At 41.1% G+C, this 23784-nt stretch overlaps 1 protein-coding gene across 2 annotated transcripts in view; it reads right to left on the bottom strand.

Moving 5' to 3' along the window:
• Nucleotides 1–23784, bottom strand: part of tmtc1 (transmembrane O-mannosyltransferase targeting cadherins 1) — a 343046-nt gene that overhangs the window by 13074 nt on the left and 306188 nt on the right. Inside the window, exons 15-18 of one of the 2 annotated variants that reach the window (XM_050036057.1) lie at nt 21221–21365; nt 20853–20990; nt 10670–10792; nt 3389–3466 (exon numbers count right to left, since the gene is read on the bottom strand). In XM_050036057.1, coding sequence (XP_049892014.1) covers nt 3389–3466; nt 10670–10792; nt 20853–20990; nt 21221–21365 — 484 coding nt within the window. The remainder of the gene's footprint in view (nt 1–3388; nt 3467–10669; nt 10793–20852; nt 20991–21220; nt 21366–23784) is intronic. The other variant, XM_050036058.1, reaches the window with a different exon arrangement.

Below are 23784 nucleotides of genomic sequence, written 5' to 3'. Positions count from 1 at the left end.
ATCGTTTTCAGTTTGTTCACGTTCATAATGAATCATCCTTACGTACTAAAGTTTGTTTTGGAGTTCCGCAAGGTTCTATGCTTGGACCAATCCTATTTACTCTATATATGCTTCCTTTAGGTAACATCATTCATTTACATCACTCTGTAAATTTCCATTGTTATGCGGATGATAAATAGTTGTATTTATCTATGAAGCCAGAAGAAAGTAATCAATTAACTAAACTTCATAATTGTCTTAAAGACATAAAAACCTGGATGAGCACCAATTTCCTGATGTTAAATTCAGACAAAACTGAAGTTATTGTTCTTGGCCCCAAACAACTCAGAAACTCTGTATCTGATGTCATAGTTTCTCTAGATGGCATTGCTCTGGCCTCTAGCACTACCATAAGAAACCTTGGAGTAACATTTGATCAAGATTTATCTTTTAATTCTCATTTAAAACAAACCTCACGGACTGCATTTTTTCATCTGCGTAATATTGCGAAAATTAGGCCTATCCTGACCTGAAAAGATGCAGAAAAATTGGTCCACACTTTTGTTACCTCAAGGCTGGATTACTGTAACTCTCTATTATCAGGTAGCCCTAGTAAGTCCTTAAAAACTCTATATAATTTAAAATCCTACTGTTAACTTATAAAGCTCTAAATGGTCAAGCTCCATCATATCTTAGAGAGCTCATAGTGCCATATTATCCCAACAGAACTCTGTGCTCGGAGAATGCAGGGTTACTCGTGGTCCCTAAAGTCTCCAAAAGTAGATCAGGAGCCAGAGCCTTCAGCTATCAGGCTCCTCTCCTGTGGAATCATCTTCCTGTTGCGGTCCGGGAGGCAGACACCATCTCCACATTTAAGACTAGACTTAAGACTTTCTGCTTTGATAAAGCTTATAGTTAGGGCTGGCTCAGGCTTGCCTTGTACCAGCCCCTAGTTAGGCTGACTTAGGCCTAGTCTGCTGGAGGACCCCCTATAATACACCGGGCACCTTCTCTCCTTCTCTCTCTCTCTCTCTCCCTCTCTAACTCGGCTTCTTCTCCGGAGCCAAATTTCACACACTCAGGTGTGTGACAATCAGTGGAACTTCACCTTTACTTTACCTTTACCTTTGTGCTCCACTGTCTCTCAGGTTAACTCGTATTGCAGTGGTGCCTGGATAGTGTGACGTGTGTGGTTGTGCTGCTGCCGTGGTCCTGCCAGATGCCTCTAGAGCTTAGATCGGGCCCAAAAAATTCAGCCCGACCCGGCCCGAGCCTGTGCACATTATGTCTGGGACCGGCCCGGCCCGTCCAATTAACTGTAATTAACGGCCCGAGCCCGATTTAAACCCAACATTTTTCAATAAGTTGGCTGTTATAATTAACGCTAAGGACACACCGAGCGCATTAGTGCCGTGGAAGTACTGCGAGTGTACTCGCAGGCACTTGACTGTCCACACAGGCAGTGCATTTCTCCTGCGCTCCCCGCGCCGGTTAAACATCGACTCCACTTGTCTGTTCCCGTCAGTACTCATTTTTTCACTTCAACAGGTCATTTTAAACATGGGTAAGTCCATATTTTCATCGTTTTTTCTAACATAGTAAGTTCATGACAATTTGTCATTGCATGTCCATGTATTGAGCGTGTTGGGTAAACACTGAATGAATAGGGCATATTTTTTGGAGGCATGGAAAGCCACTGTCCCTCCCACTTATCTCTACCCCCCCTCTCTCTTTCTGTATGTGAGAATTGCAACCCCCACTCATATCTGACTCTCTCTCTCTCTCTCTCTCTCTCTCTCTCTCTCTCTCTCTCTCTCTCTCTCTCTCTCATATCTGACCAGAGGGGTGGGGGGTCCCGGCCCGACCCGGCTTGGGCCCGCGGGCCGGGTTGGGCCGGGCTCGGGCAGAGAATCTAAGCTCTAGATGCCTCCTGCTGCTGCTGTTATCATTAGTCATACTTCTACTGTTATTATACACATATTATTATTGTCACATATGTATATTATCAGATATTAATATATACTTTCAACATATCGTACCACAGTAACCAGAACTATAATTATAATATTATTACTTTCATTAATGTTGTTGTAAGCTACTGTCATTACCGTCTGTCCTGCATCTCTCTCTCTGTCTCTGTCTTTCTCTCTGTCTCTCTCTCTCTCTCTCATTGTGTCATACGGATTACTGTTAATTTATTATGTTGATCTGTTCTGTACGACATCTATTGCACGTCTGTCCATCCTGGAAGAGGGATCCCTCCTCAGTTGCTCTTCCTGAGGTTTCTACTGTTTTTTTGTAGAAAAGGACAGAGGGATGTCGTATGCTGTAAAGCCCTGTGAGGCAAATTGTGATTTGTGATATTGGGCTTTATAAATAAAATTGATTGATGATTGATTGATTTTAAAGTGTTACAGATGAAAAGAATGATAACAGAGAAGAAATGATGATGTGTTTCTTTACGAAATAAAGTGGTATGTGTTGCCACTGTCATTATCTTTATAAAAAGTGAGATCTAAATAATTGATTTTCTCTTTAGAGTACTAAAACTTTAATCTCATAATTTCATTAGTTGAATTTGGGTAATCATGAAGGACTGTAATTCAGTCTCACTACCTAAAACATCGTCAAAGAAAATATTCTTTTGGGGTTAAAAAGGAACTCTTCCTCCCAAAGACTCCAGTTCCATTTTCAAAAGAAAATCAGTAGGGGGCATAGTTTCTTGCTCGTGGGATAAACAGTATTTACCTTCAAGTATGCCCACTGAATGCACAATATTAGTGTATGGGGATTCTACATCAAAAGTTACTGAATATGTATCTCCAACTTCACCAATTTCTGACATCTTATTCAAAACATCTGTAGTACCCTGTACATAAGACGTTAGTCTGTGTACAAATGAATTTTGGAAAACAATCAATAAATTGGGATGCTGGCTCAGTCAATGTCACATTGCCCCACACTGTATATTGTTCATGTGCACTTCAAATTCTTTCCAGGAAGTTATGAAACTGTAATATTTCACAATAAATTACATTAATATTACCTCACAAGCTTTTACTGTGAGATTTAACCGAATTCAGAATTATTTTGTGAAATTCATGCAGGTAAATATAGTAATTTTACAGAAGCATACTGCTAAATCACTGTGAGGTTACATTAAATATAGTAATTTTACAGGAGCATACTGCTAAATCACAGAAATATGCAGGCATAACTACTGTGAGATCACAGTACTGTCATTTCATAACAACTTACTGTTAATAACAATAATTTTTCCCCTTCTGCATTTTTAGCAGGAGCACTGGGGAGCTAAGCATGTTGAAAACTCAAAACAGTTTTTTTACCTACTACAGTATGGCCCAGTGTTTGTGTGTTGTAACTTTAGAAATGAATTGATGATTGCTACCTTAATGTGCTGAATCCCTCCCATGTTCATCCAGGCCTGGGACTGGTCAGGTTTGAGTTCCACAGCCAGCTTGTAGCTCTGGTGGGAGAGAACAAAAACAGACTACTCAGAATTGTATATCAAGAGACAGTCACATCCAGGGGCGTCGCTAGGAGTTGAAAACATCTGGGGCTTTAGCCCTGAAGTGGGAACAAGTTTTTACCCGGGGGTCCGGGGATTCTGCCCCGGGAGAATTTTCAATAATTCCCTGTTAAACACGTGATTTTAACGTATTTTGACAAAGAATTTTGACAAAGAATGAGCATTCGTCTTCTATTATTGGGTTGCTTAAATTAGACTTCAAGAATGACTTTGCAAACACAGTGTGAAACAATGCACTAATCACGAAGAATATAGTGATGTTGCACATCAAATTAAACAGCAGAACCTGGGCTACAAGGCTGTATAAACTCTATTTACATGGCCCAAAAACAGCTCAAACAACAACTAAATGAATAACAACAAATCAAACTCCATACAGCACCGATGTGCCGACCCACTCGCCATATTTCGGGCTCTAACTCCACACCATGTTATGCAAAACACACGCCATTCATCTCAAATGAAAGCAGAGACTCTGCTGTTTCCACGCATATCCGCCAAAGCACGCTACACCAAAGCATCAGAGAGATAGAGGCCAAAGAACAACAACAACAGAAATTGTTTCGCCGAACGATAGTTGTAAAATTTCTCTTACCTTTCTTGAAATTACAAACAAAAGAATTTTACAAATACCTTCAGGTCAGACACTATGTACATACTAAAATGGATACTCTTAATCTCCCAGACGACTTTAACTTACTAGAAAAGACTCTTTTAGATAATCTTAAACAAAGTCACTTTGTATCCAAATTTTACTCAAAGCTGCAGCATTTGAATACCGACAGGTTATCATTCCTACGGAAATCATGGGAAACTCAGTTGAAAACAAGAATAGATACTGAAGTATGGGAGGAAATTTTACTTTTACCTACGAAAATATCCATATGTAACAGATTCAGAGAAATGCAATATAATATCTTAGAAAATGTTTATATATCTCCATATATGTACAGTAAATATACGACAGGGGCTTCTCCAAACTGCCCAAAATGTCAGACTATTTTAGGGACAAGACTTCACTGCCTCTGGGAATGCGAAAAGATTCAACAGTTTTGGCAAACCATATGTGCTGAGGTTAGTGTGGTAATTAAGCAGCAATTACAGCCTAATCCATTATTGTGTCTATTGGGTTGTATCCCTGAATCATTAGGAACACATAAGAACACAGTTCATTTTCTGCTTATGTTGGGCCAAAAGGCTGTTATGACCAAATGGGTAGGAGATGAACCTCCTTCAATACATCTGTGGAAGTCTTTGATATCAGATTATATTTCTCTGGAAAGACTAAGATTTTGTATTAACGGTCAGAAGGACCTCTTTACAGCAAAGTTTGGCAAGGTGTTGGAGTATCTGGACACTCAGAGTGCAATTGCCTGAAATGTCAGACCTAATAAAGACTTTTGAGATCATTGCTGTGGATGTATTTTGGATTTGCTACATATCTTATACAACCGGTATATGTACTGTGCTGGACTGTTATAATTTTGAAAATGTTCAATAAAAAGAATGTTCAAAAAAAAAAAAAACATCTGTAAAGATGTGAAGCCCTGACTGTATCTGACTGAGCATTAATGAAAGCTGTTGTCTGTATTTTTTTTCTTTTGAAAATATTAACCTTACAATCAAACACTGTTTATTTAGCCTGTGTAGTTGAGGGGACAGGTCAAACTGATATGACGCTGATTTACAGGAGAATTCATGTAAAGTGGAGGATAAACCATGGACATAAACTACAGATCACATGTAAAGCATTTAAATAAATTAATCTATCATAATTAAACAACTGGAGACTGAAAACAAACTGGCATATGGGTCTGATCACTTTTTTAATGAATTGACATCATTCTAGACAGGATGCAAGCGTGCCTGTGACTTCCTGTATGGACTGAAGGCTGCTGGAAACTGTCGGGAAACCGCAGCTTTTTGTCACCGCCCTCTGCTGCGGCTACCTGCTCTCGTCTACTTTCCAGGCGAGGCGCAGTTAATCTCGAACGAGCCTATTGACTGCATACAGCAGCCGGCACCTCACCCACAATGGCATTCTGCTGACTCTGACTGGCTTACAGTGCTGTCAATCTTGTAGGTATAGCATCATTCTATTGACTCTAACAAATTAAACGAGGTGTCTATCACTCAAATCGACCAATCCATTGCGGAGATAGAGCTTCCAAAGCACAGAAGAGACAATCTGCTTCACATTTAGATGGTGTCTGTGTGGTCAGTTTGGAGTGGGAAATAAATGGAAAAAATGAAACGGACAGTTGTATGTGTATATACTGAACACCATTAGGGATATACTACTTGCTCTCCTCCCTCTGCCTTTTTGTTTTTTCCAAAATGTCATCTAATATTCATATTTACTACAAGACTAATTAAAACGCGGCAACTCTGTGCTGGCCATCAGTATGCACAATAAATACAATTGTAATACAAAGTATTAGTTATCATTCTGACTTCCCATATATGGGCATATGCCTTGTAAGCTGGTGTGACAGTGAGTGTGTTGTGTGCTGCTGTGCTGCTGTGCTGCTGTGCTGCGTGCGCTGCTGTCTGTTGTACTCCCGTAACGACGTCCATGGTCACATCATTCCAGTCAAGGAACAACAACAGGTGGTTGTGAATGTCTGAAGACACTGATCAAGGCCCAGCTAAGAAATTCAAATCTCTGATCCCAAATGAAAAGGTAATGTGAGAACAGAGCACCAACCACCATCCAACAACCACTGAAAATCCAACTACAGAAACTACAATAAAAACATGTGACTACGTTTTTTGCATGATGCAAAGTGTTTCCTGACCACACTGGACCACCTCCATCTGCATGAATGGACATACGTGTACATTTGTGTGCTTTCAGTCATGAAGAGTACTAATGTACGCAAACATTAAAGAGGTGATGTAGGCAGCACAAAAATGACGTGTAGAGGTGAAAATGAAACTGACTGAACACAGTGTCAGCTGGACGACGCCAAGCTGCACATGGTCACCAGCCATGTCAAAAGATTTGCCACCTGCAACTGGCCACATCTGGCTTTTTATACCAAAATCTAAAGAAAAGACAGCAGTTACATGATGGAGGTTGCTGTGCTTCCTGACAAACACTGATAACTTCACTTTTGAAAACTCTTCTTACTGCAAGCACATAAAATTGCACATGTAGGTGAAAAGCAGTTAGCTAGCCAACGTTAGCCACCAGTATGTTATCTGTTAGGATAATAAATTTTCATTATTTGTGCTGTGGCCGTGCTGCGGCCGTGCTGCCTGCTCTCTCCGGTTTTACGCCAGGCTCGGCTCCTTTCAAAGACTCCTTGCGAAGCACTCCTCCGGGGTTTTTTCGGACCTAATTGTATTGCGGAGTTTTGCACAGCGGCGACCGGATCTTTGCCCTCAGACCACATAAAAATGTGATGGCACAACAGTCTCCTTCACTACATTATTCTATGCTTTCTTTTGATTTTCACATTGGCTAGTCATCCTGTTTAATTTGTCTTCTGATTAAATCGGAACCGTTGAAACAAGTTGTAGGAAGCCTCTGCATGTAATTGGTTGCTGGCAGACACTTTGTGCTGCAATAAAATGGTTAATCAGCAGTGTTGTGCACAGTAGAGCCGATGCGCTGCTGGTTCTGCCGGCCTGAATAGAATATAATGTCTATAGCCTTACTGTTGTGTGTACAGCCTTACAGACTGAGCTGAGTAGTGATGCGGGGGTTGACCCGTTACCCATGGGACCCGCAAATAGACCTGCGGGTCGGGCAGCAGCGATCGTCTGTTAAATCGGTCTGTAAATGATATTTTGACATTATTGGCTATTACTGTCATGGCATCCGAAGGTACTGATGCGTTGAGCAGGTGACAGTCCGCGGTCGTTTTCAAAAACACTTGTGTCACGCACTCCAAAAGAAACTTGTTGAAACTTTGAACAATAATTTATTGTACAAAACGGGGGAAACAAACGTTGACAAAAATGGTTCCATAATTCATATTAAATTCAAAAGATAACGAAAAAACAGCTACAAGTTAGAGGGACTAGTGATACAGTGGTAAAACTTGGCATTGATCCACAGCCTCAGACGGATGCGCTCAAGCCTGCGGTGCGTACAAGCTCAGTTGGTAGGATACTATATTTTCACATTTTTAACAATGCAATTTAAAAGTTTTGATCTTTATTGATAACCTACATTTACCAACAACAAAAAGACTACATTTAGCACCAAAAAAATATGTTAAAAAAAAAAAAAAAAGTAAATAAAAAAAACGAATATCGAATACCAAATTTTCATAACGAATACCTACCCATAGAAACGAATATTCGAATATCCGAATATTTGGGTACAGCCATAATATCTGTATTATCATCCTTGTTTGTTGCCAGTCACCAGTACTATGTAACGTTAGCGTTTGCGTTATATTATAAAACTCATCAGTCATCACTGACCCTGGATAAGTTTCAAAACTCAGGGTTGCATTTGACTGTGCAGGACAGGTAACGTTATGTTTAGTTTGCTTCTAACATATAACGTTATATGACAACACAGCATCCAGTTGCTAATGGCTAACGCTAGCCTACTGTAGCGTAGCCTCTGAAACATTAACGTAATCTTCCTTGTGCGTTTCCACTTACTAGTAACGTTAATGCTACTATCTAACGTTAGCACTGTAACCTCATTTTAAAACTCATCATTCATCACTGACTCCGATTGAATGTTAAAATTCTGGGGTTGGGTTTGCGTTTTTTGTTTTGAATCTAACGTTACTTTGCCAAAGCCTACGTCTATCATAGACGTCATGAGGACGTAATGGAGGAGGGGGGAGTAGGCCTTTGGAGGGAGGTGGAGTTGCAGGAGGAGGGGGATGGGACTTTGGAGGGAGGCGGGAGTTGTGGATGTTCAGCTTAATGAAAAAAGTCTGCAGTATAACGCTCTCAAGATTTGCACTTTATATCTTTACGTTTCTTATAAGCAGGGAATAGGGCAGAGCTGTGGATGTTTGAATCACCAGCCAGACTTCCTGCTCTGACACACTTGAGATTTTAAAAAAAAGATGGAAAAGTCTTAAAATAAAACAGTTTAAAGTTACACTTCAAACAGTTTCTCAGACTGCTCGTCTTGTATTTCTTTTGCTCCCTCAGAGACTGAGATAATGCCAGATGAGTTACATATCACACCATTATCTGTATCAACTAATAACGCAGTCTCCCATGCACTAAACCTATTGTCTTTAAAGCTGCAATGACCTGAGATGGCCTCCTTGCCTCTTTCTGTCTTTGTTTTTACTACATCAGTGTTTCCCAAAGTGTTCTGTGGCCTCTCTTTAGTGTGTTTGCTTTCTCCTCTCTGAAGCTTTTTCTCAGGAGATCAATCAAACCTTCCTATGCAGACAAGTTAATCAGAGTGTGTCAACAGATCTATTAAAATGATAACCAAAGTGAAAGTGAAGGGCGTCAGGGTGAGGCAGTCCTGCCTGTAAGCAATCACAGTAATGAGCTGGATCTGTTAGATGTTTGTGATGTGGTTATACCTGCAAAGGCAGCTTTTTTTATTTTAATTCTTTACAGTCAATGTATACTTTTAGATGAATTTACAAACAGTGTTTTGGAACTGACACCTGACCCTCTAAAGCACAATTCAGACCAAAGCTGCAAGTTGAGACAAAGCCGTTTTAGAACATTACAGAGAAATGTTGCAGCAGTGTGAACCGGCCCATCTCAGCTTGACTTAGGCTGGCTGATGGTGTCACTTGTGACTCAGCTTGTCAAATCACCAGCAGCTGGTTTTAGAACGTAAGGCACATCAGCCAATCTGCTTGTAGCAAAGTCAGCTGGCCAAGTCCATAATCTGTCAGCAGACGCGTGTTTGCTTGCCGTAGCAATCTTTGAACACAGCCCTCCATCCCCACCGAGCCCGAGTCCATCTCATTTACCTCCCTGCAGCCGTTGATATATGTCGGTCTCTGTCCTCATGGTATGGCGGGTTCAGACAGTGGATGGTTGCTAGTGCTTGCTGTATGTGCGTATGTCACACACACACACACACACATACTCAGTGACTGATCAATCAGTGATGATTATTTTAATTATTATGATGTATTTATTATGACTACAGTCCATTTGAAGTGGTGGTCATTTTCTATATGGTTTTTACTGTTTTATCACTAACAGAAATGCAACTGTAGCAAGTATCTTATTGTCACTATTCGCATTCATATTTTAAGGAGCTACAAATTATATTCAGCTACAAAATGAGCCTAAAGATGTGGAAATCAGAGCGGAAGCACAGACAATTGCATTGGTGTAAACTGGCAGGTTTTCAGAACGCTGCAGAATAGTGTATCGCAAGTAGTTAGTCGCCTCAAATCACAAATGTTTTTTATTTTTTGTAAGATATTGTTTTGGGCAGTTTTGCCTTTAACTGATAGGAAAGTCAAGTGTGAAAGGGGGAGAGAGAGCGGGAATGACATGCAGCAAAGGGCCACAGGCTGGAGTCGAACCCGGGCCGCTGCAACAACAGCCTTGTACATGGGGCGCCTGCTCTATCCACTAACCCACTGACGCCCCTGAATCACATATCTTAATGTGAAGGAATTTTGTTACAGCCTTCAGCCTTGGTCAGTAAATGAAATGGGTGACAGTTAAGCTTAAGGTAACAGTCAGGTCAGCAGAAGGCCTAAAAGAGGCCTCAAGGTCAGGCTACTTGACCTTTGTTGTAAACGCACTCCATCTTTGGTATACCTGTTGTAGTGGAGGGAGTACAGCTGTTCAGATAAGGGTTCCTTGCTGGCTCTATTGCCATAGTTCCCAAGGTAAAGAGGAAGGGAGATTTCCACGTTCCAGACTCAACAGACAAGAGTCTCTTGTTAGATAGGTGCATTTTGTAAGAGACAGTCAAGGTGATTTAATGCGAGCCAGGCGAGCATGCTTGTTGTTTAAAGTCAGTAACCTATAAAAACTTAGATAGATTATACAGAATAACCTTATTTAGGAACATGGAGTGACTCACAATGGAATACTGTTTGGGTTAAATGCAAGGAAAAGGTTAGAGTCTCTGGACGGCATACACTGTGTTACACTATATGTGTTTAAATGGAAACTTGATTGGAGAGACAGGGAGAGAGAGAGAGGAGGAAGAAATGAGAGCAGTACCTCGAAGGCTCGGTCCAGCTGGTTCATCTCTCTGAGCTGGTTTCCTTTGGAGAAATATAGCTCTGCTCTAACTGTCATATCACTGGGACTCTGCTGCAGGGCCTTGTCCAGAGCATCCAGTGCCTGGTGTGGACACACACAGTTAAACACACACACACACACACACACACACACACACACAAACACACACACAAAAACACAACAAAAACACAACAAAAATGTAAATCCCCCACTCTCAGAGTTGATTGCCTTGCTGTTTGGATGTACTTCCTGGTGTGACTGTTGAGGGGCACTGCTGATTTAGAGCAAATATCACAGCAGGTGCTTAAAAAAAACCTTTCACTACCTGCTATTTTCCCCGCAGACACACTGGACACACTGACTTATAAAATGCAGATTTTTAATTTCTGCTCTTAGAATTAAGCCCAGAGGCTGCAAATGGTCTTCTGGGGGAAAATAATTAAACGGGACAAATGGTGCACACTGAATGGACAAATTATGTCTGTTTCCAGGTGAAAACAAGCCTATGGAGCTATATTGGGGCCAAATGTTTCGTACTTGAAAAAATAAAATTTGAAACTGAAAATTCAAGTTTTGACCTTGAATTTTGAAAAATACATCACTGTATTCAAAATAAAAATAAGTGTATAAAAAGTTTTTTCAGGTTAAATATAATTATGATTCACTCAGGTAATTCTTCTGAATAAATTATTTCTTTTCATTTTTCACTTTCATATATTTAGATATTTGAGATCCTATTTCTCTCAGTTGCACGTTTTATCTTTTTAGATTCAGAACTTTTTTTTTTTTTACAGTTTCAAATCTTTTTTTCACTTTCAGACTTTTGGCCCTGATCTAGTGCGGGGGCGTGGCACCAAGTGAGAGGGGTGTGGAATCATGACAGACAGCTTAACAAAAAGGCTAGGGACCCTCCCCTATTATGTTGCCTTCAGGGAACGTAGGAACTAAAACAATTCAACTCAACACTTTCTGTAGGCTACACCAGGGGCGCCGCCAGGAATTTTGGGCCCCATGAAAATAAATCACATTGATTACCTACAGTTACAAATTACCTACAGTTCTGTATCACCACCACTAGATTAAAAACATTAGATACATGTTTGTTTTTTTTTTTTTTTGTGTGTGTGTGTGTGTGTGTGTAAGCTGCTCAAATAAATTGCCCTTCATGAGGGAATAATAAAGTCTGTATCTATAGATGTCATTTAACAGCCAAAATTCAATCTAAATGAAAGCATCTAACTGGATTATTTTAATATTGCCTGTAACTTTAATACAGGCTGAGTTAGGCTAATGTTTCCAACTGTCCAGCATCCAGTACAGACAGTTGTAGGCTGTTTTTGTTTCATAATAATCATTATGTGGAAAAATAATTTCTTTGAATTTCTGTTATTAAAAAATATTTCGTTTTCTTTTTTGTAATGGTAAAAAAGAGCAAAACAGAGAGAGAGAAATTCCCACAGACTCCCTGCAGTGATGCTAACTGGCATGTCATTCAACACAATGTTGCTCACCTTCTTCATTGGGACGGGGAGGGGTAAAGTTATGGGGAGACAGGGCTGCTACTTCTGACTCATCTGTTGAGTCTGGTAAAAGGGGCAGGGACAACTGATTTAATGTGAATGTCTTGCTAAACATGTACCTGCACTGATTAAATGTAGGTTAAAAAGGAGTGAAATGTAGGCTAACACTAGTCTGTAGCTATCTTATTTCTCTATGGACATTAAGCTAACAGGTTAATTTCTACCACTCACAGACTATAGGCTGCCCAGCTTTCTTGGAGAAAAAGTGGGTCACATATGGATGTTTACTTTTTGGTCAAAGGGGATATTTAACTTTTACTGCCAAAAACAAGTAAAAACAAGGAGATCATTAAAGGAGCTATATGTAAGAAATCTAAGCAAATAGTCGTAAAATCATCCTAATATGTCACAGAGACTAAGGAATAATGTTCATATAACATACTGATCTCACCAACAACAATAGTACAGCCAGAATATTCGCATTTAAAAAAATATTTTACGGTCCGCAAATCATGTTTATGTTTTGAATTTGTGTTTTGGCCTGTTGCGCCACCCACCGCCGTCTACCAGTCACGCAGTCAGTAGAGTCTCAGCATCAGTTACAGTTACGACTGAGCTACAGCAGCACGGCAAGCAGCATTAGCAGTGTCCCGGTACATAGCATTAGCAGCCGGCTCCTCCACTGTATCCCGGCAGCAGCGTTAGCAGCAGAGAAGCCGGACTTGCTCAAATGGTCCGCTGGAAAACCGAAGATCACGGACGCGGCGACACGGCCCTGCCACGGCAGCCGCCCGTGGGCAAACAAATCAGTCTCCAGCGTGCTGCTGTCCAGCAACCTCGAATCTGTAGGGGAGGGGGGGGCGGACACGACTCGCGGCAGAATTTTGAATTTGAGTGCAGTAACCGTTTTGGCCACATTCTTACATACAGCGCCTTTAATTTTATTACTATATTTGAAAAAAATAAAAAATCTTAATGATGATGGTTTAATAATTCTATATTAATTTTTACCTATTTTTGGGGCCCCTGTCAGTCAGGGTCCCTTGGAATTGTCCTAACTTTTCTCCTCTGTATGGCGCCACTGGGCTACACCATGTGATTGGCAATTCAAGGGCTCTGGGTCCGACAACAACACACCCGTGCTCCACTGACTCTAATGGAATCGTTCCAGATTTCCTTCATTTTCAGGCTGGTTTTGTGGATTTGGAGCTAAATGTTGTGCCTGGGGCATGTTGTGTATTAATGATGCTCGTTACCTGGAGAGGTAGGAAGGAGATTTACGTTTCTTCCCTGTTTCAAAACCAAAATCAAACCCTGAAAAATGTAGGGTTAGCTAGCTAGCTAGTGAAGATATAGCCTGCTGAATGTACGCATGTTGCTTTTGCTTGTTAATGATTATAACAGGGAAAAAAGATCGACCCTGTGGTACAGGAACCAGTGAAGGGAAGCGGGGGAACTGTGTCATCGCATTGTGTGCAGATGAACGCTGTTTGACTTCCCCCAGGGATCCCTGCCTGTCTGGCAGTGGAGGTCTGGATGCTGGCAGCAGCACGGGGGCGAAGCCAAACACTGTTCATCTGTTCACACTGTGATGCCACACAACTGGTTCAATAGCAAAGTTTCCCTTTATATTCACTGTCTTCTGTGGCGACCAGCAGTGATGTGGTGGTTCACTTATACACTGTGATCTGTAGCCTATAGTTCGGCTTTAGCTTCTAACTATCTTTGTCTTTTTAACATGTTGTTGCTGCTGAGTCCGTTTGACATCCTGGATATATCCTTCAAACATAGACTGTAGACCCCTCTGTCTGCTTCTCTCTGGAATCACTGTTTCAGTTTTCCAAAAATATGATAATATTTCTTCAGGGAGTTAGTTACAGTGTGGGCTCCACGCTTCCGAAAACATCGGAGTAAATTTCAAATAAGGCGATATTTGGATAAACTTACCTTGTATTGAAGATTATTAAAACTTCATAAAGTGACATATTAACAGACTTAGCCTTTCAGTGGAAATTAAAACAGATTTAGCCGTGCAGGATATTCGTGCATGCTGTGCAAATGGAAGTTTGTCACTGACATCAGTTTTGTCACTGCCAATCACATGGTGTAGCCTACAGAAAGTGTTGAGTTGAATTGTTTTAGTGCCTACATTCCCTGAAGGCAACGTGATAGAGGAAGGTCCTTATGCCACATTCGTTTGGCAATCCAGGCCGGTCATTCCTTGTCGGATTTATATGACCGTATGACACGTCTGATCTGAAAGCGTTTCATTGCAACAGTCCGGAAAACATGGTGGCACGCCGTAAGTTTGTTTTTGTTTGCATGGTTGCTGAGCACCGGAGACTTTGCTGGTTCAAACGACTTTAGGCTACAACGGGCTTGCACAGACTTTTTTTCCAACACAAATCAACAGTGGAAATAGAAATGCCATTGCAAAGTACTTGTATGATTTGTACAACACAAATGCTTAATTAAACAGCATATATGAGGACAAATTGAGGACAAAACACTTTGTTTACCATTCACAATGTGCGCAGCCATCTTCGTCGTGACGTCAATTCTACCGACTCGGGCTACCTGGACCTTGCCCGAGTTTGATGACGAGACCTCCGGGTAAAACGGGTGTTCTTTTGTACCTTTCCGGACCGGAAACAGTATCAATCCCGGTTCCGGCTACCAATAGAATACAGCATTAGTCTTTTTGTTAAGCTGTCTGTCATGATTCCACACCTCTCTCAGTTGATGCCACGCCCCCATGCTAGATCAAGGCCAAAAGTCTGAAACTGAAAAGAAAAGATCTGAAAGTGAAAAAGAAAGTTCTGAAAGATCTGAATGTGAAAAAAAGATTTGAAACTGGAAAAAATAAGACCTGAATCTCAAAAGATAAAACGTGCAACTGAAAGAAATAGGATCTCAGATATCTAAATATAAGAAAGTGAAAAATGGAAATAAATAATTTATTCAAAAGAATTACCAGGGTGATTCATAATTATATTTAACCTGAATTTTTTTTGTACACTTATTTTTTATTTTGAATACATTGATGTATTTTTCAAAATTCAAGATCAAAAATTTTCAGTTTCAAATTTTATTTTTTCAAATACAAAACATTTGGCCCCAATATAGCTCCATACAAGCCCATGTCACTTTCTCTTGATTTTTCTCTTAGTTAGTCAACAACTTTTGCAAAGGAGAAAGTGGATTGAGCAAGTATGGTAAAGTGAATAACACGATCAGATATGTGCATACCTGTGCATTACCTACTGTGTGGAGATTTAGGTAGATGCATACAAAATTGTCACAAATCCCATTTTTATGCTAAAGAGGAGAGCTATAACAATTGTTATTATGAACCAATCATAAAATGATTTAGAAACTCTACATGCTGTCAAATTTAGAGATTTGGTGGATTTAAAAACGCAACATTGATGTATGTGGTAAAAAAAAAGAAGATGCTTCCAGACTGTATCCAGAAGCTGTTCCAAATTGGAGGGAGTAAGTATAAAATCAGTCAGAAATGGAAAACAAAGATGTATGACAGTCAAAGTATATGTTTAAAGTATTTGTAATGTATAACAGTCAAAAGAAAATGAAATAAAATTTTAATTGTGTAATTCTTAAGATCTATGTTATTTAAGTTGGAAAATAACAAAAATAAAACAAATTGAAGTGGTAAGCAGCCATAAACTACTCCTCACACCTTTGCGCTCACTGGGGGTACTGCTGAGACACTGGTTATTGTGGCTGTGCATCTTCACAATCATTGAACATTATGCACATAACTTAGATGTTTCCTGCATGCAGTGTGTGGTGCTGGAACATAACCATTTAAAGGTGAGGGCTTTTACTTTAAAAACAGCAGTAGCTCAGTCCATAGGGACTTGGGTTGGGAACCGGAGGGTCGTCTGTTCGAGTCCCCGTCCGGACCAAGTTCACCAGTTCACCTCCTGGGCACTGCCGAGGTGCCCTTGAGCAAGGCACCGAACCCCCCCACCTGCTCGGGGCGCTTGACCAAACGGCAGCCCCCTCACTCTGAGATCTCTCCACTTGCATGTATAGGTCCTGTTTGTGCATGTGTGTGTCTTTCGGACCTGTGTGTAATTGACAAGCAAGAGTGAAAACGTTGAATTTCCCCTCAGGGGATTAATAAAGTAAATAAACTTAAACTTAAGCTTGACACCTTTATCAGATGTTGAATTTTCTCCACTTTTATAAGTCCCTCAACAATGGGATCAAGTTTGGAACATAAAAATCATACATTAAAGCTGCAAGCAGCAATGAACAGGCCCTTGCCGTTTTGCCTATGTAGGGGGTACTGTCGGACCTTGGGGCAGGTAGGACAATGTACACTCAATGCACACTCAAGTTACACTCAAGTTAGACCAACCACCTATTTCATGATGAATAATGCATCATCATTGAAAGCTTACAATTTTAAAAAGAATGCATCATCAAGGTCTTAAGGCTTTTCTGAGCACATTTGAGTTGGATCTATTCACGCTGTGAAGAGGAGTACATTAAAGTATAAAACATGTAATTTCCTGTTGCCAGTAGGTGGTGCTATGATCATAAGTCAATGATGGCACATACCCAGATATTATAAGAGTGGCATGAGAAATTTGGGGCTGACTGGACAATGTATGCTGAAGTTACACCAACTTCCTGTTTTGTGGCGAAAAGTGGTCCCACAAATGTGCTAAAAGGCAACAAATAAAAATCATAAATGATAATAATTCTAGCAATTTCAATAGGGTGCCTTCGGTGCTTGGGCCCTGATAATTCCTTGCAATACAATAGAGTCCTGACACTGCTTGGTCTTCAGGTCCTAATAATAACAGTCAATAGCAATTACAAGAGTCCCTGCACTGTTTGGTGCTGAGGCCCTAATAATGCCTTCAGTTTCAAAAGGACCTTTACCACCTCCTGCGGTCAGTGCTCTGGCCTTAATAATTCCTTCCTTCAGTCTCACTAGGGCCTCTGCCACTGCCTGCGGTCGGTGCTTGGGCCCTAACAAGAATTCTTTTCGTTTCAATAGGGCCTTCCCCACCACATGCGGGCATTGCCCTAATCTAATAACACTTGTCAGTTTCAATAGGGTCCTTCCACCCTTTTTGGTGCTCAGGCCCCATAATAATTATTACTTCAGTTTAAAAGGGCCTTCACCACTGCCTGCGGTCAGTGATCGGCCCTTATTCCTTATGTTTCAATTGGACCTTTGCCACCGCCTGCGGTTGGTACTCAAGCTATAATAATTCTGTCAGTTTCGATAGGATCCTTCCACCCTTTTTGGTGCTCAGGCCCTTATTAATAATTATTCCTTCCGTTTTAAAAGGGCTTTCGCCACCTCCTGGGGTCAGTGCTTGGCCTTTATTCCTTCAGTTTCAATAGGAACTTTGCCACCGCCTGCGATTGGTCCTTGGGCCCTAATAATTCCTGATGGCTGTGGCTCAGGAGGTAGAGTGGGTCATCTACCAATGGGAAGATCAGCGGTTTGATTCCTGGCTCCTCCACTCTGCATGCCGAAGTATTTTTGGGAAAGATACTGAATAATGAGTAGCAAGTTTTATATGTTGTTATTTAAAAACAAACAAGGAAGCTACTACCAATTGCTGAAGTGTGGCGTAGATGGCTGTAGGAGGCTGTACACCCAGTGCTTGGCTGTAGGCCTCGGCTAACTGTCCAACCAAAGTTACTGTTGTGAAATGCTTTTGTTACTCAGCTTACAGTAAGTTACACTGCCAGCTGGGTGGTCTCAGTAAAATGAACTGAAAGAGTGAACTGTGGCGCATCTAACAGAGCTATTGACAAAAGTTTCAACATTTATATGTGTAATGTCCAAACTAAGCAGCTAACTGACACTAACTCAAGCAATTAGCCGACAACATGACAGCACTCAAACCTGGGGTTGAATTAAGACCTGCATTCATTCATGGTAGATGTGCAACGTGTTTTTTACTTAGAGCTTTGTTTCATGGAGGCCGTTCACAATATCATTTCTAAACAGTATTTATGTAATGAAAGGACATTGTATGTATGTCTGTCTCAATGTGTTTGAATAGGCACTGTATGTGTGGTCTGCTGATTTACAGGGGACAACACTGTTTAGCATTTTACATGTTGACTTCATCTGCTGCAATATCAGTTTAAGTTGCTTAAGTTACATTTTCTTTTGTCATTTGGAGCACTAATGGGAAGATCAGCAGTTTGATTCCTGGCTCCTCCACTCTGCATGCTTAAGTATTCTTGGGAAAGATACTGAATAATGAGTAGCAGGTGGCACATTATAATAATAATACTATACGATACAAATTCAGTGGACCACCATTAACAAAGAGACATCTGTAAAACTGTTGACAGGACGCCTTGAGGTGCAAACAAGGCCAATTATGACTCCTTCTTTGAAAAATTTTTGATCCATGGAAGTTGTATATTTGTAAAACTTTCCTCGAGCCAAGAAAAGCTCATGACCACAGGTGACGGTTGGGATGCAGATGCACTGGTAAATCAAGAGCTTTCCCTTCCAGCTCAGCTCCCTCTTCACCACCATGGTCCGATGCAACGCTCACATCACAGCTGATGCCATACCAAGCTGCCTGTCCATTTCATGCTCTATTTTTTTTCACTGAACAAGACCAAGTGATACTTGCACTCTTTGCTTGGGCAGTAACTCTCTCCCAACCCAGAGAAGACAAACCATTTTCAAGCAGAGAATTATGGCCACTGGCTCTTATCTTGACCACCTCACACTTGGCTGCAAACCACCCCAGTGCGTGTCCACACCCCATGGTCTAACATGACCTACAGAACCCCATCATCTACAAATCCAATTACAATTCTGATGATTCCGATGCAATTCTGATGATTCCGATGATTGTAAACCAATTGTCTGGATCAGTTCCAGTAAGTGCTTGATGGTTAGCATGTGGAACGACTTGCCAGCAATGCATTGGTTTAGGATACTGAGATCCAAAATTGGTCTGAACTCTCCCGCCTTCTTGAGAACCAGGAAGTACATAGAGTAAAACCCCATCTGTGTGTCATGAGTGGGGGCAACAGACATAACCTGTTTCTGTAACAGGTCCTGGATCTCAGCTGAGAGATGAGACTATAGCCCAGTCTCAGCGTCCTGTCCATCCTTTCCATCTAATTTTGGACAGCTCTTGACAGGCTTCACAGGGAGGTGGATGCTGAACACCACTCTCTGCATGGTCCACACTAGGGCACTTGAAGCAGCAGTCATGAAAGTCTCTTTGCACGATAGGGATAGTATAAAATTTAAAAAAAAAATCCTTCTCCTAACTTACAAAGCTCTAAATGGTCAGGCTCCGTCATATCTTAGAGAGAGCTTCTGTTTCTCCTTTGCTAACATTCATGTCCTGTTACTGAATCCCGCAAACGCGGCTCTACTGCATGTCACTAACTCGGCTTCTTCTCAGGAGCCTTTGAGCTCCACTGTGTGGCAGGTTACCTCGTATCGCAGCTGTGCCTGGATCGTGTGACGTAGCTGTGCTGCTGCCGTGGTCCTGCCTGATGCCGCCGACTGCTGCTGTTATTATTAGTCCTATTTCTACTGTTATTATACACGATTATTATTGTCACATAAATATACTATCATATATTAACATATACTTACAACATATTGTAACACAATAGCCATAATTGTTATCATAATATTATTACTTAAATTAATAATGTTGTGAGCTACTGTCATTACTGTCTGTCGTGCATCTCTCTCTGTCTCTCTTTATGTCTCATTTTGTCATATGGAATACTGTATATTTATTATGATGATTACTATTAATTTAGTATGCTGATCTGTTCTGTATGACATCTATTGTACATCTGTCCGGCCTGGAAGAGGGATCCCTCCTCAGTTGCTCTTCCTGACGTTTCTACTATTTTTTTCTCCGTTAAAGGTTTTTTTTGGGGGGAGTTTTTCCTTATCCGCTGTGAGAGTCCAAAGGACAGAGGGATGTCGTATACTGTATAGCCTTCTGAGGCAAATTGTGATTTGTGATATTGGGCTTTATAAATACAATTGAATAAGACGTTTTCATTTAAATTGTACTACTAGTTACCTATTAGGTAGTGCACAGTTCATGGTTTGTGTTAAATATGAGTTCACTTTCAACGTCACCCTAGGCAAGCTGCAAGACATCTGAACATCTTGCGATCTTAATTATTTTCTCCAGCTGTGTAGCTGTTTTCTGATCTGTTCATGGAAACTACAGTTTAATAAAATCATAGCTCCAGGTATTCAGCAACAGCCACCATTAGTTTGTTGTCATCGCTACGATAAAAGGTCTGTCTCTCAATTGATTCAACTGGACTAATGGGAAAAATGCAAATAACGTTATGCTCTTTTCTGCTCTGAGTCAAAGTTTTTTTAACTTCATGCACTCAGGGCACTCCTGTTAAAACTCAAGGCGCATAAAGCGAAAATAGCGAGGCGCTCAGCAACGCAAAAGCAGCAAACAAACAATTCAATCTCATTGAAAACAATTCTGAAAAGCCCGCCCAAGCTGCTAAAAAGTGCTCTGTTAGGCCTATTAACTGCGTTTCATTTTATCTCTGAGCAACAGACACAAAGGCAATGAGACATACAGATTAACAGTCTCTCTCTCACACACACAGACACATACTTCTGTGTAATTGCCGCGCTTGCTGTAGATGGCAGACAGGAGGCGGTAACATTCGATACAACTGCCCTCTCTTGATATGATGTCCAGGGTCATCTTCTCTGCTTCTTTGGTACGACCAGCCATGGCTAAAACCTGAGCCTGGGACAAAAACAGAATGGGTGAATATGTGTGTGTGTGTGTGTGTGTGTGTGAAACAGTTTTGTTTCAGGTTTTGCCAAAATGTTGGAGACCAGACGGATGTTGCATTAGTGAATATCCTGGATGTGGCAGCTTTCCCAACCCACACACTCACACACGCATACACACACACACAGATGTCCTTGCATGTCATGATTCAGTGACAGGTGAGTGAATGTGTGTCTCTTTACCAGAGCCAGCCAGATGTCCGTGCTGTCTGGCTGAAGGGCGACGGCCTCTTTGTACACCTGCAGGGCCTCCTCGTACCGGCCCGTGTTGTAGTACAGAGCCCCGAGCGGAGTCAGGATGTCCACCTTCCTCGTCACCTGCAGTGCCCTGCAGGAAAAGGTCAAACGTCACAGAGGACGACTTTCAACGGTTATGATTCTCTTTGTGATTCTCTTTAAATAAAGTGTTTCAAGGTGTACAGTGATAAAACATAGAAATGTGTACAGTATAATTAGTGAACACTTGATTGAGGATTATGGTCGGTAATTAAAGAGAACCTACTGTGCTTTTTCTTTTTCCTCCTCTTTAGTGTTTTATATAGCAGTAAGCCAAAAGCCCGAAGTCCACGCTAAAAGGGGCTCTCTCTCCCCACAGAGACACAGCTCCTCAGCAGCCTGAACCTCGTTTGCATGCCTGGCTTTATTTCCGTAACTTGGTTGCATCACAATGTAACACATTATCTATACACACAGTGCCTGCCAGCCACTGAGCCACGCCCCCAAACAAGCCTACTTTTCTTTATTGTATTGTATAGCATTATAGCTGTAGGCTTCGGCTAACTGGCTAACCAAAGTTATTGTTTTGAAATGATTTTGCTACTCGGCTTACAGTAAGTTACATTGCCAGCTGGGTGGTCACAGTAAAATGAAGTGAAATATTGAATTGTGGCGCATGTAACAGAGCTACTGACAAAAGTTTCAACATTTATATGTCTAATGTTTGAACTAAGCAGCTATCTGACGCTAGCTCAAGCAATTAGCCAACAACACGACAGCACTCAGACCTGGGGTTGAATTAAGACCTGCATTTATTCATGGTAGATGTGCAACAGGATTTTTACTTAGAGCTTTTTTTCATGGAAGCCGTTCACAATATCGTTTCTAAACAGTATTTATGGAATGAAAGGACATTGTATGTATGTCTGTCTGTCTCTAAATGTGTCTGAATAGGTATGTGTGGTCTGCTGATTTACAGGGGACAACACTGTTTAGCATTTTACATGTTGACTTCATCTGCTGCAATATCAGTTTAAGTTACTTCGTTTTCTTTTGTCTTTTGGAGCACATCACAGCAGGGCCCTGGGAATCATGCCCCTCTCCACTATAGACAGATTCCATGATGTAGGAAACCAAATGGACCCTCCACAAACCGTCTGAATGGGTACGCAGTCTGTGGCATCTTAAATGATGGCAGCCATCAGCACACAGCTGTAAAAGGCTACTCTGAGGGAGTATCCCGAGAAGCAAAGATACATAACACAGAAATTATATGTTTTTGTGTTTGAGATACAGTACCTGTAAATAGATTTCACAAATGTCATATTTTGTGCATATGTTACTATGAGCTATTAGCAGAGATTTAACAAAATGTTGGAAAAGTAAAGCAAAAATTCATTATTTTAGTTTTGTTTTACCCTCAGCAAAGACTGTAAAAAAAATGGCTCTACATACAGTATAATTTCTAAACAATTTTATTTTCATTACCAACATAATAACATCAGATAAAAGATATGAAATAGTTATGGGAACACTTGAAATATATACAAGGAAGGTGGATTAAGGGAAGCACCTAATTAAAAAAAACAGGAAATCAATCAATACTTAAAGAGGCAACAGATAGCATGTTTTCCTAAATATATCATTATGAAAATAATGTGGGTTGCACAGGGTAGTGGCCACAGTAAAATCAGACTATCGGCATTTACATAGGTTACTTAGTGGCTTTGCAATTTTTGTAATAAGCTTCTGCTACCGGGGGCGAAATTCCGTGGAAAAAATCTGCTTCACGGCAGGAAACACGCCATGTATTGCGAAACTGGTTGGTCAGCCAATCAGGGACTGGAGCTGGTCCTTATGAGGAGTTGGGCATGAGATAGTTGAGTCACAAGCACAATGGCAGACAGACAAAGTTTGGAAACAAGTGAAAAACAGCCTAGCGAAAGAAAACGAGCTCCTCTGTCTGAGGAGGCAAAGAAGAGCAAAAAGGAGAGTGATAAAAGAAGAGGAAAAATGAGTAAACCTCAGTGAGGCGTTCAAGAGATGGAGGGAGCTCCGTGACCAAAGAGGACTCAAAACTGATGTCCAGCTAGCTTTCTTTCTAATGGATCAGTCAGTAACACGGCTAAATGTTAGCTAGACGAGAGAGGACTGTACTGTACTGGCTATTAGTTAACTCCTAGCTGGCCAGCATCGCAAATCGCCGCAACCAGGGACCGGGTAGCGAGTGTTGGTCAGCTGACATCCTCGTTGCCATCTACGGCAGCCCTCAGACAGTGATAACCCCCTCCCTTCCTTCTGTTCTCTTCGGGAACTGCCCATTGGTGCGACAGCCCATTGGTTCGACATCCCATTGTTCCGACCATATTAAACTCATTGTTCCAAAGTCCGTTCCGAAATCATCATGATGCCCTGTGGTTAAGGTCTGGTTAGGTTTAGGCACAAAAACCACTTGGTTAGGGTCAGGAAAAGACCATGGTATGGGTTAAAATGAAAAAGAAAGTGACAAACTCATAAGCCATGAGCCTGCT

Source organism: Epinephelus moara, chromosome 23 (assembly GCF_006386435.1).
Source record: "Epinephelus moara isolate mb chromosome 23, YSFRI_EMoa_1.0, whole genome shotgun sequence".
NCBI lineage: Eukaryota > Metazoa > Chordata > Actinopteri > Perciformes > Serranidae > Epinephelus > Epinephelus moara.
This window is presented reverse-complemented; position numbering and strand designations above follow the sequence as displayed.